This window comes from Eschscholzia californica, unplaced genomic scaffold, assembly GCF_041429995.1.
Source record: "Eschscholzia californica isolate CP2 unplaced genomic scaffold, dmEscCali1.0.p SCAF_3, whole genome shotgun sequence".
NCBI classification, from domain to species: Eukaryota; Viridiplantae; Streptophyta; class Magnoliopsida; order Ranunculales; family Papaveraceae; genus Eschscholzia; species Eschscholzia californica.
Genome location: NW_028238420.1, coordinates 65,557,604 through 65,570,381, shown reverse-complemented (window position 1 = coordinate 65,570,381; position 12,778 = coordinate 65,557,604). Strand labels below are relative to the sequence as shown.

Below are 12,778 nucleotides of genomic sequence, written 5' to 3'. Positions count from 1 at the left end.
AACTTTATTAAACTTTAAATGGGTTTTCTCTTCAATCTGAGAATAATGGACAAACTAGATATCTTTGATTTTGGACTTTCCTAGATAGACTTGAATTAGACTTTCCTAAATAATGAAAAGACTGCAACTTCCTAAATAGCTAGACTCAAATCTGGACCTTTCCAATTATTGAAAATACTAAAATAATATAATTTCCTAAATCTGGATTTGCTAAGAATCATACTAAAATAGGGACTTCCTAAAAACTACTCCTCATGGCCAAGACGACTTATGAGCCTTTTTGACCCTGACAAAAGCCTTCACGCCGAGTGCCCCTGCATATCGGAGAAATGCAGCTTTGGGTTTGAGGTGGAAGTAACAAGGTAGTAGTAATTTGTCAGCAATAAACGGGATTTGGTTTGACCACTTATTGTAAATATATTTGTAGAGAGAGAGAGAGGATTTGTCAGCGTTTTGTTGGAACTCAATTTCCAACCCTCTTCTACTTCTTCTTTATATACTCCCTATACAAGGGGATTTCTTTTCCATCTATTCTTCTATCTTCTTGAGTTTTCAAGTGGCCGTAAAAAACCTAAAAATTCTAGATAGATAGAGAGAGAGAGAGAGAAAACACAAAATCAAACATCTAAGCAAATGGAGAAGAAGAGAATCAGAGACTTGTCTTTCAAACAAGAACACGAAGAAATTATTAACCGGAAAAGATTCAGATTATCTCCTCCTTCTCCGGAGATGAAGAAGAAGAAATCAGATTTCTTTGATGGATTACCTGACGATCTTGTTCTTTGTATTCTTTGCAAGTTAAGTTCATCAGCTAGATCTCCATCTGATTTCATCAATGTTTTGTTAACGTAAGTCATTTCGTCTAATCTTTTGCTTTTGATATATTATCCGTTGATTTCATCGGAAAAAGTTGTTGTTGATGAGATTTGTTATTATTAACAGATGCAAAAGATTGAAGAGTTTAGGAGTTAATCGGATTGTTTTATCAAAGGCTTCAGTTAGATCTTTCGCCGTGAAAGCAAGAAATTGGTCGGAATCTGCTCATCGTTTTATCAAACGTTGTGTTGATTCTGGTAATGTTGAAGCTACTTATACTCTTGGCATGGTTAGTCCGTACTCTCTCTCTCTCTCTCTCTCTTTTTAGTCATTCCACAATGTCTGTTCGTTTCTCATTAAGTCGGCAATAAATCGGCATTTCACCACTCCGTTTACTCTCTTTCTCATTAAATCGGCAAAAAAATCGTCACTTTTACTTGTTTCGTTCACACGAACTCGGCAATAAATCGTCATTTCGCTGAAGTAGTTTTATTCTCATTAATTCGGCAATAAATCGTCATCTGCTACTCTCTTATGTTTTCCCATTAAGAAATTGTGATGACGAGCGTGCCCTTAAACAACGGAAAAAATGTATATGGTCCAAGATTGTGGCCTGAAATGAGGTGACTAAATTTGCATGCCAAATAATCAATCAGGTTTTGGGCCAACATTTGGGCCAACATTTGGGCCAACATTTGGGCCAACATTTGGGCCATCCAGTTTTCCTCTTGTTATGATCAAATGCCTAAAAGTATATAGGAAGATTAGTTTTCCGCTATATCATTGTTGTTGTTCTCATTCTGTTTCAATCAATTACAGATTCGGTTTTACTGTTTACAAAGTCGGGGAAATGGAGCATCACTAATGGCTAAAGCGGCAATGAACTCACATCCTCTAGCACTATACTCCTTAGCCGTCATTCAATTCAACGGTAGCGGCGGCTCTAAGAATGACAAAGACCTACGAGCCGGTGTGGCTCTTTGCACTAGAGCCGCTTACCTTGGGCATATCAATGCTATACGAGAAGTAGGTCATTGCCTTCAAGATGGTTACGGTATACCACAAAACATCCCTGAGGGACGAAAATTCCTCCTTCAAGCTAATACAAGAGAACTAGCCACCATAATGTCGTCCATGTCATCATACAAATCTTCGTGTCCGTCGTGGAACAAATGGCATCAAAATAACCAAAAGGTTACAAGTTTGGGTAGTAACAGTCTTTCAATTGAACCCCATCCAGCTAATAAATTCCTAGTTGAGTGGTTTTCATTGCGTGGTGTGGCAGTAGAGGGACTTAGACTATGTTCTCATTCTGGTTGTGGTCGGCCTGAAACTAGACAACATGAGTTCCGTCGATGTTCTGTTTGTGGCGTTGTTAACTATTGTTCTAGGGCTTGTCAAGCACTTGATTGGAAATTGCGCCATAAACTTGAATGTTCCCCTATGGAACAATGACATGCAGAAGATGGAGTTAACTTTAACGGTGATGGTAACGGTAACGGTGATGTATTGATGGTAGATGCAAATGACGATAATGGAGGAGTTATCGAAAGTTGATGCAACTTATTGTCAAAGCCGAACCTTAACTTTGCTAAGTTCATTGAAGATTGCGGTCTTTTTGGGGATTGTTTTTTTTGGAAAAGGAAAGAATTTGTATAGAGAGGGGGGTAAACTGTGAATGTGGAGGTTGTGAAGGGCTATTTTGTAACTGAATATACAAAAAGTAGCAGTCAATGAAGCAATTCCATAAGAGTAAAGAAAATCTTCCCATTTGAGATTTTATGGTTTAATGTTTTTTTTTCATTTTTTTGATTTTGAAATTTTAATGTTATAGGACTTAGCCTTCTAGACTGTTAGTAATATTGTTCCTTTTTGTATTTGAGAGCGTACTACTTTGAAACACGTCACTAGGAAATGATGCTTAATCCCTTTCAGGAAGACCCCACTACAGCCGACTAATTGTTCGAACCACTTTAAAATGGGTCACTAGAACTTGTGTTTAATCCCTTATAAGCTACCATACTTAATCTCCCATCAATTTGAGATTATTTTACAACTTTTAATGTTTGATGCCAAAAAGTTTACTGAGCTTAGGGGGTTTTCAGCCTAAAAAATGCTCTACTTTTTAGTAATGGTATGAAGAAGTGTCAATACATTGGGTTTGAAATTTGGAATGGAGGTGGACAAAGTGGTGTATGGTTCAAGGGAATGGGGATCCAACTTCCAAGAGGTTTATGGGAAGGAAGAGAGATTCATTTGGTTACCTTTTTTTTTTTTGTTGAGAAATTCATTTGGTTACCTAAACTATATTTGCTTTAGCTAATTTTAGCTTGGCTTCTTTGGGGCCAAGCTAATTATTGTTAGGGAAAGAAAATTGAGGTTTAATTTACTTTAAATTGATTAACAGAAACATTTTACCCAAGGGTGAAAGAGTGAAGAGGATAGACTACTCATATTGCTAGCAGGGAGAAAGTAGATTAGTAGAAAGAAAGAAGAATTAAAAAGATACAACATCTTGCCCTATTTTAGAAACATAGAAAAGTATAATGTAAGTATAACTAGATTTATAATACGATATGCTTTGTGATTTTCTGATGTATATGTATATTTAAGTGGTACTGAAGTTGTTTCTGGCTAAAGATGTACATTTTTTTATACAAGTGAAACAGTGGTATGATTTTTTTGAAGATACAGACTCCTCCGTCTATAATGACATTAAGAATAGTCACAAGTTTAAGAGTGGTGATAGGACATCCAAAATATCTTGGTTTGAAGTTGACGTGAATTGAGATCCGACGATTGATACTCACCCTTTTTCATCAAGAGAGAGAAAGTGTGAATCCAACCGTCTGATTAAATTTCACACCAATTAACTTCCACTTTCTCGGTGGCTTGGGCATTTTCCTGTTGGAAAAAGATGGCGTTTAAGTTGAAATGGAAGGTGGAAAAATAATCGATGAATAAATTAAAGTTGATCACTAGACTTCAAAGCTCGATAATATCGATTCTTTTAGACAGTAATTCGCCCCCTTCTGGTATGATACCACGAGTACACAACGGGTCAGGAATTATGCCTTCAGGATACGATGAAGCCCTTCAACAACTACTTGGTTCAAAGTATGTACGCTTTGACCAAGACCAAGAACACTCTGTATTAATAAACTGATAATGCCAAACGATAAAACGACACCGAATTCGCCAAATAACTTGTATGTAAAAAATACCCAAAAACACACCTTCATTTATGAATCAAAGGAAAATAGGGAGAGAGAGAGAGAGAAAGATGGGGAATTCGTTGTATACGTTCTCAATTTCAAATGGGAGGGTATTGTTTATTTATAACCATCCAATAGGTGCATTTGAATGTATTCATCCATGCATACAATGGGATGTGCCCATTGATTAAATCAAATGCATGCTACTGTTGGTGAAATGGTTATACCCTTTCACATTTAAAGTTTGAAAATTTCCAACATTGCCCCGTCATTTTCAAAAGATTGGAAAATAAAAAATGTATAAAATAATGTAACAAAATCGAGACAAAAACAAAACAACAATTTTGGCATTATCGTAGAAACTTGTATGTACATGATAGGTATCTTATGGATTTGAACCTTCACTTAGTGCAAACAACTAAAAACTTTATCAGAATGCTATGGTGAACGTATCTTGAACCAAGAATCCTTTAAATGATAAAATCAGAGTCATCGCACATACTCATTTCAGAGGATAGAGTGTTCATACTCCGCACGTTAATGGCCATGTGCTATATCCCTTTCACGAGTCTTCTTCAGAAAACGGTCTTATTTTTTTAGGAAACGGCCTGATTTCCACACTCACTTAGGTAAGTCCGCATGAGGTGTTTCCGCGAGGCACCACTTAAAAATTTAGACTTATTAAGAATTTTCATTCATCCTTTGTCTTGCAGAAAAAACCAATACTAGCTTAGAAATGGGAGATTATAAAATGCTAATATTCCATAATCGCGAAAGCTTTAACTTGTTAGTACCCATTGAACTTTGTCTATCTATTTCAAGACATAAGTTGGGTTCCCGTTAAAGGCGATCAATCTTCATTCACAGACCTTAGCCCCATTTCTTTTTCTTTAGAGATAAGCTCTCTAGATAACTCGGAAATCATTAGAGAATATTAGTCTAGATAACAACATTAGAAAATATTTCTCTAGATACAAAGTTGACTTAATACAATCAACCATAACTTTACGTGAACGACAATTAACATCAGTTTTGGCCAAAACATTTTATGAGCAATAGTTTCTCAACCGTCTACTATTTGTCTCATGTAGCTTACTCAAAATAACTTATCACTGAGCTTCTTTCTAGTGCACATGACTAGAGAAATGAAATAAGTCAATTTAGTGAAATTATATCACCACTTGTTTCTCGGATGCCCAAGACAACAACATCTCACGACATGAGGATTTTTGTATGGACCCCGAAAATGAATCCACCAACTTGTGCAATTGTATTTTCTTAATGCAATTGGATATTATTTTAAACTAAAAAAAATATCATGTCACTTGAAAATAAATAGTTCAAAGGAACTATAATTGTACTCTTACTCAATACAATTTTCATTCATTATATTCTTCACTCAAGAATCTGATTGTTTATTTCTTAGAATTTTAATTCTAGAATCACCATTAACTTTTTCATCATCTCAAAGTTAGAGGTTACCATTCATTTCTTCCACGAAAATGAATGATAGTTTGACGAGCATTATTAACCACTTGTTAAATATCTAATGCTACAAAATAATGGCTGTTATTCTGTAAACTTGAATTTCTCAAATGCATATCATCTTCTAAATCTTAATTAGAAGGTTTCACATGTTCATAGATAACAAAATGATGTACTCATAACATGAAGTAAAAAACTTTTGTCTTCCGAAATTGAGCAAATATAACTCACACATGAAATGTACCTCGTGTACCAAAAAATCATATTTCATTCTCTCGTAAATGGCTAAAGTGCACTTTCACCAAACACAAAGAATAGTGTGACCAGAATCATTATTTTCTTAGGCTCATAAATACCTCCTCAAGTGAGTAATCACTTGGATTCCAAAAACCAAATAATTTTCACGAACGATAAAATGGACCAACACTAATGTTAAAGGTCTCATGGTAACCACAAAATCACAACCAACCTTAGCAATGTATTATGGCTATAAGATATTTTAACATAGCATGATTAATAAAATATATCAAAATCTACGTCATTTTATCACATAAAATCATGCATCAAATTTAACTGAAATACTTACAGGTGTTCCGCTTATTTTTCTCACTCAGTTCGCGTGATCATATGGAGAGATGTTACTGAAATAACTTCCATTTCAACTACAGAATTACTGTCTAAAAATTGTTGGAAAAAGATGGCGTTTAAGTTGAAATGGAAGGTGGAAAAATAATCGATGAATAAATTAAAGTTGATCACTAGACTTCAAAGCTCGATAATATCGATTCTTTTAGACAGTAATTCGTCCCCTTCTGGTATGATACCACGAGTACACAACGGGTCAGGAATTATGCCTTCAGGATACGATGAAGCCCTTCAACAACTACTTGGTTCAAAGTATGTACGCTTTGACCAAGACCAAGAACACTCTGTATTAATAAACTGATAATGCCAAACGATAAAACGACACCGAATTCGCCAAATAACTTGTATGTAAAAAATACCCAAAAACACACCTTCATTTATGAATCAAAGGAAAATAGGGAGAGAGAGAGAGAGAAAGATGGGGAATTCGTTGTATAGGTTCTCAATTTCAAATGGGAGGGTATTGTTTATTTATAACCATCCAATAGGTGCATTTGAATGTATTCATCCATGCATACAATGGGATGTGCCCATTGATTAAATCAAATGCATGCTACTGTTGGTGAAATGGTTATACCCTTTCCCATTTAAAGTTTGAAAATTTCCAACATTTCCTAAGTTTAATAAAATTCACGATGAATTCAAAAGATAAAATTCATGATGACTACTAATGTCCGCTTTGTTTTTCAACTTCTTTTTTCCACTTCATTTTCTTGGTCAAAAGAAAAGGTCAAGTAAGCTAGAGGGATTTGACCTTTTTAATAAGATAAAAAGGATTATAAGACGTGAAAAAGGAACACAAATAAAAAGGTAAGGATTATTTCCCTAGAGGCCCCTTACTTTGTGATCTGCTTCTCGCGAAGCTCCTTACTTTATCAAAAATATCGAAAAGATCTATTTTTTCTGTTAAATGTCCGTTACTCTCTCTCCTCCATCTCATAACCTCTCTCTGTCATGTCATCTATCACGCCACATCACCATCTTCTTCGATAGGTCGCCGACCGGCTAAAAATTCTAGCGTCCGGTCGGCGAAAGTCGCTGGCCGAAATTTTCTTTGACTGGCGACCTTCAAACATATAAAAAAATTCTCTCATCTCTCTCTCTCTCTCTCTATCTCTAAACACTCCGGCGAAGGGAAATTTTGCCGGAGGTAGGTCTGTTCAACGATCATGCCTGTTCGAACAGACTATCAGCGAAGGGAAACCCTTCGCCGATTGTTTAGAGAGAGAGAGAGAGAGAGAGAGAGAGGAGAGAGAATTTTTTTATTTTTTTAAAGTATGAAGGTCTAGCCGGTCGCCAGAATTTTTGAGCGGCAGGCAACCCTATCGAAGAAGATGATGATGTGGCAAAGGGGTTGACGTGGCAGAGAGAGGTAATGAGATAGAGGATAGAGAGTAACGAATACTTAACGGTAACGGAAAAAATGGAGCCTTCTCGATATTATTGATAAAGTAGGAGACTACGAGAGAAGCTGGTCACAAAATAGGGGGCCTCTGGGAACAGGGGCGGAGCCAGGATTTGGTTCTACCTAGGGCTAGCTTAAAATTTGCATATTGAATTTGTATTCAAATGTATTAGTGCTTGCAAAAGATAACGACGTTTTTTTATTCAATTACAATTGCTTTGTATGCTTATTCATTTTATGATAATATTTTCTTATTTTTCTACTAATAGACATACCTAGGATTTGAGAAGCGGAGAAAATTTTTTGAAGTTAGATTCGAGATAAACAAAAAAAAAAAGATATAAAATATTATGTCTTACCAAGTAAATGAAACAAAATATGATAAATATACTACCCTACTCGTATACAACGACGAAAAATTCGAGAAAGAAGACTCTACATTTGGCCGTAGCAACTAAGAGAAAAAAGGAAAGTGAAGGAAGACGAAGAGATAAATACGAAGTATACGAGAGAGAATTATAAAGTATACGAGAGAGAAAGATAAGAGAAAATAAAAATGAAAGAACAAAAAAAATTAAATACAAAAGATATAGGGCCCAAAAAGAAAGTTTTTGACTAAACCGAGTGCCGAAACGATAGTTACATATGAGTTAAGGGCTAAATCAGAACTCTGTTATGAATTGGGGACCAAAACTGAATTATTCCTTTCCAAGAGATGAAAAAAACATTTGGAAAATCACACTGTGAGTGGATTCGAACCCATGATCATGTGTGTGTAAGGAACTAGGGGTGTGCAAAAGTAGACCGAACCAATCAAACCAAACCGATCCAAACCGGTCCATTCGGTTTTCAAATCAAACCAAACAACGAGTGGTTTGGTATGGTTGTAGATTTTCAAAAACCAACTGGCTTGGTTCGGTAAGCGGATGTAATTTTTAGGAACCATTAAAACCAAACCGAACCAGTCAAGTTAAATTAATATATATATAATTACATATTTACATAATTTTTTCTAGAATATATCTATCATATCTTTATAATTTCATACAAATACATATCTTTCATCAAGTTCTTGCTAGAAACAAGAATAACTACTATCGATACAAAACAACACAACTACAATATGATGTTACTAGCTAGTATTAGATTAAAACAATTCATGTATCATTAATGTTACTAGCTACTATAAAATATTTCGGTCGGTGGCTTGCACATGTCTTCATGTTTCAAATGTTTTTCGATGTATTATGTTAATTTAATTGTTTCTGCAGATTTTTAAGGAGTGTTGTCTTAATTTTATACGTCAATGTATGAAGAAAGTAACTCGATTTGCCGATTTTCATGGAGAACAGGTTATTTTTATGGATGGTTTGGTATCCAGTGGTATCCAAACCGCTTATGATGGTTTGATTATTAACCGAACCAAACCCTGAGTGGTTTGGTAACGGTTTGAAAAATCACTAACCAAACCATGAGTGGTTTGGTAACGGATGACACCAAAATATCGGATACCGAACCAACGAACACCCCTATAAGGAACTAGCTTTAACCAGCTGGGCTAAATCCCACTAATGTTAGCCTTGTGGGATGAAACTATTAGTACCTAACCCAGGCTATAGCCTGGGTTAGTCTGCATATAGCTCCGCCCCTGTCTGGGAAAATAACCCAAAAGGTAATAGTGGAGGGGATGGTTTCCAAGCTTTACAATATTGTACTCATACATTCATAATTTTTTTTTTGTTGAACTCATACAGTCATACTTCATCCGTCTTGTCTTACAACATATTGCACAACACTAGAAAGACCGACCATAAATTTCATTGTAGAGCCATAGTGTGTTTATCTCTTTCCAAACTATCGAACCATAAATTCCCTAATTTCGTTTCTACCCTAACACAATTTCATATGACTAATGTAATACTTCAATTTTTTCTTAAATGATATTATTAGTTATTTTTCTTAAATGGCGGACTTTCTTCTCTTGCTCGAAGATAATGTAGTATATATAGGTAGAAGTAAGACTATCTTCTTCTATAGATAGGCCATAAGACATAGGAGGATGTACTAGGCATCTTTTATTGAGTTTGGTTTATTTGCAGATGCAGCAGGGCAGGATAGCTAAACACAACAACTACCCACCACCTTGTTTCCCATACTCATTTTATTCCCTTTCCATTTTCCAAGCATCATTTCTGTCCTCTTTTAGATTATGGGGGTGGGTTTGTAAGGGCCCCCTTCATTTTGCTGTTGGGCCTCCTTCTCTCTTCGCTCCCCCACGGAGAGGGCCTTAGTCCGCGAGAACTTGGACAGGTGGTGCCTAGAGAAGGATGGACTAAGAGCAAAAGGGTGGGTGTCTTTAGAGGCACACGCAAAGTACTCTACTGTTCTAAACAGGTTATTTAAATATTTTATATGTAACAGGGTTGTTGTAGTATAGTGGTAAGTATTCCCGCCTGTCACGCGGGTGACCCGGGTTCGATCCCCGGCAGCGGCGTTTCCATTTTTAGTTAAAAATTTTCATCTTCCCCTTCTTTTATAAACTAGGAACTGATTATAAGGGTGTGTCATGTTCTTTATCTAAATGCACCACAGAATTATTAGGATCGCTCAAATAAGTAAAACCCTTAGTTTGATACAACTTAATTTAAGACTAGTGATTCTATTATCGTTCTTTTTATAGGTTCAAAATGTTGTATTTTTATATTAGGGAATCCTATCTTTGGAGGAGAGTTAGTCAAGACAGAATATTTGGATGTAATGCAACAACGGTTACATATTGATTGCTCTAACTATTGTTTGGTTACTTCCATTAAATACTATTACTAATCTTATTGTACTACTAATTGATTTCTTAAACTAGATGGATTCGAATAATGTTCTTTTTCTTTTATACATATACAACAGGATCGTAATTTTTTTTTTTCGAATTGAATTATGTGAATGTGACATCTCTTTCATAAATGATTAAAGACCGCGGTATTGGGGAATAAAGAAAAATCACCGGGGCGTCATATAGACTTAGTGAACAAACATTGACTTAGAGGGAAATATACAAAAGAAAAAAGATCACACCCACAACTTAACTATACCAACAATATACAAAAAAAAAATGCCACACCTTTGGGTATTTTCCATTTTTTCTTCCACCAACTATTCCCGCCTGTCACCCGGGTGACCTGGGTTCGATCCCCCTCAGCCGTGTTTCAATTTGTAGTTAAAATACTCATATTCCTTATCATATATAACTTTGGAGCTGTTTATAAGGTTGTGTCATCTTTCAACAAGAAAAAGAAAAGGATGTGTCATGTTCTTTTTCTAATGGCACCACAAAATTAGCCAACTTGTTTTAATAAGACTAATTCGGTTTGCCTTCAAAACTCAATGGTGTGTTTTTATGTTTTGGGAACGTCAAAACACAATACCTCAACTGCTCTGCTAAGAAAAAAGTGTGGCATGATCGCTCAAATAAGTAAAACCCTTTGTCTCCTTTGGGTTTGAAGTTCTAAATGTTGCCTTTCATTATCGAGCTAGTCAAGAAGGGATCTTTAGATGTAATGCAAAAAAGAGTTGCATCAAACATATTAATGTTAGGAAAAATAACCTAATTAACTTATTCAGGAATATGAAGATAAACGATGCGAAAGTAAAAGTAGAGACACCGAGATTATTTAACGTGGCAAAAAACCCCTCCAAGCTAGAAGGTAAAAAACCACGGGACCTAGTCCAGAAATCTTCCACTATAATTAAATAATGGTTTACACAATTCTTCAAGATGTGTAGAAACACTCTTGGACAACTCTTCACCAAACCTATGGTGGATAAACTGAACAAAGAAACAAAGAAATAAAATCTCTTACTCCTTTGGATTTGAACAAATCCTAGATTACTAAAGGTTGAAGAAGATAACCACAAACTAAATTGCTTCACAAGATTAATAATCTTCTTTTCTTCAAACCAATATTCTGCTCTTTCAATCTCTCTTGAAAGAACCACTTCAGAAATCTCTCTTTCTCTGACTTCTCTTTGTTCTGGAAGTTGTTGTGTAATAATCTCTTCCCTTTCATTCCCTTTTATAATGATCAATAGGGAGGTTTACCAATAGAAATAGGAATTCCTTTTTAGGCTTGAAAAAATAGAAACTTCTATTTTTTCCCCAAACAAGGAATAAGGGAAATCCTATTCCAACTAGGAGTCCTTTAATTATAAGGAGGGACCCCAACAAACTCCCCCTCCCGACTTATGAAGAGGGACCTACCATCCCCAAACCTGCAACACTGCTACATAGCTCATGTTTGCCTTTGGGTAATGGTTTTGTCATCATATCTGAACCATTGTCGTCAGTATGGATTTTCTCGATCTTCAACACCTTTTCTTCAAGAACATCTTGGATCCACTGGTATCTCACATTTATATGCTTGGACTTGGAATGGAAACTAGAATTCTTACTGAGGTGGATGGCACTTTGACTGTCGCAATGAATAACATAATTATTCTGTTTCATACCAAGTTCTTCTAACAGCCTCTTCATCCATAACATCTCTTTGCAACATTCTGTAATGGCAATATATTCTGCCTCTGTAGTAGATAAAGCTACACACTTTTGTAATTTAGATTGCCATGACACTGCTCCCCCTGAAAATGTAAATAAGTAGCCTGATGTGGACCTTTTAGAGTCTACATCTCCTGCCATGTCTGCATCTGTGTAACCGACTAATACTGGCTTATCATTACCAAAACATATACGAGCTTTAGACGTACCTCTAAGATACTTCAGAATCCACTTCACTGCTAACCAATGCTCTTTGCCTGGATTAGCAAGAAATCTGCTTACTACTCCAACTGCAAATGCAATGTCTGGTCTTGTACACACCATTGCATACATCAAGCTTCCTACAGCTGAAGCATAAGGAATTTTCTCCATTTCTTCTTTCTCACTTCTAGTTGATGGACACTGATCACGAGTCAACTTGAAGTGACTGGCTAATGGACAACTCACTGGTTTTGTTTTGTCCATATTGAACCTTTCTAGAACCTTCTCAATGTATCTTTCTTGTGATAGCCAAAGTTTTCCAGCTTTCCTATCACGAGAGATATGCATGCCAAGAATTTGTTTTGCTGGACCCAAGTCTTTCATATCGAAATACTTGTTTAGTTCCTTCTTTAACCTGCTAATTTTATTAGCATCCTGACCAACAATCAACATATCATCAAC

The 12,778-nt window shown here is 35.8% G+C and overlaps 1 protein-coding gene and 1 non-coding gene across 2 annotated transcripts; both read left to right on the top strand.

Annotated features, from left to right (window-relative positions):
• The first annotated feature begins 265 nt into the window (after positions 1-265).
• LOC147553476 (F-box protein At1g67340-like) lies at positions 266-2,578 on the top strand. The gene is made up of 3 exons (XM_086672007.1): positions 266-848; positions 943-1,105; positions 1,636-2,578. The coding sequence occupies exons 1-3, from the start codon at positions 634-636 to the stop codon at positions 2,269-2,271; spliced, it is 1,014 nt and encodes a 337-aa protein (XP_086528133.1). The 5' UTR covers positions 266-633; the 3' UTR covers positions 2,272-2,578.
• A 7,410-nt stretch (positions 2,579-9,988) lies between these two features.
• Positions 9,989-10,060, top strand: TRNAD-GUC (transfer RNA aspartic acid (anticodon GUC)). Its single transcript has one exon. It is a non-coding gene; the product is annotated as a tRNA-Asp (tRNA).
• Positions 10,061-12,778: the final 2,718 nt, after the last annotated feature.

What these genes read in the sequence shown, in the direction of transcription:
- LOC147553476 (XM_086672007.1), top strand. Translation starts at nt 634, where the DNA reads ATGGAGAAGAAGAGAATCAGAGACTTGTCTTTCAAACAAGAACACGAA. An exon ending in TTCATCAATGTTTTGTTAAC is followed by an intron (nt 849 to 942) that starts GTAAGTCATTTC and finishes TATTATTAACAG; the next exon opens with ATGCAAAAGATTGAAGAGTT. An exon ending in CTACTTATACTCTTGGCATG is followed by an intron (nt 1,106 to 1,635) that starts GTTAGTCCGTAC and finishes AATCAATTACAG; the next exon opens with ATTCGGTTTTACTGTTTACA.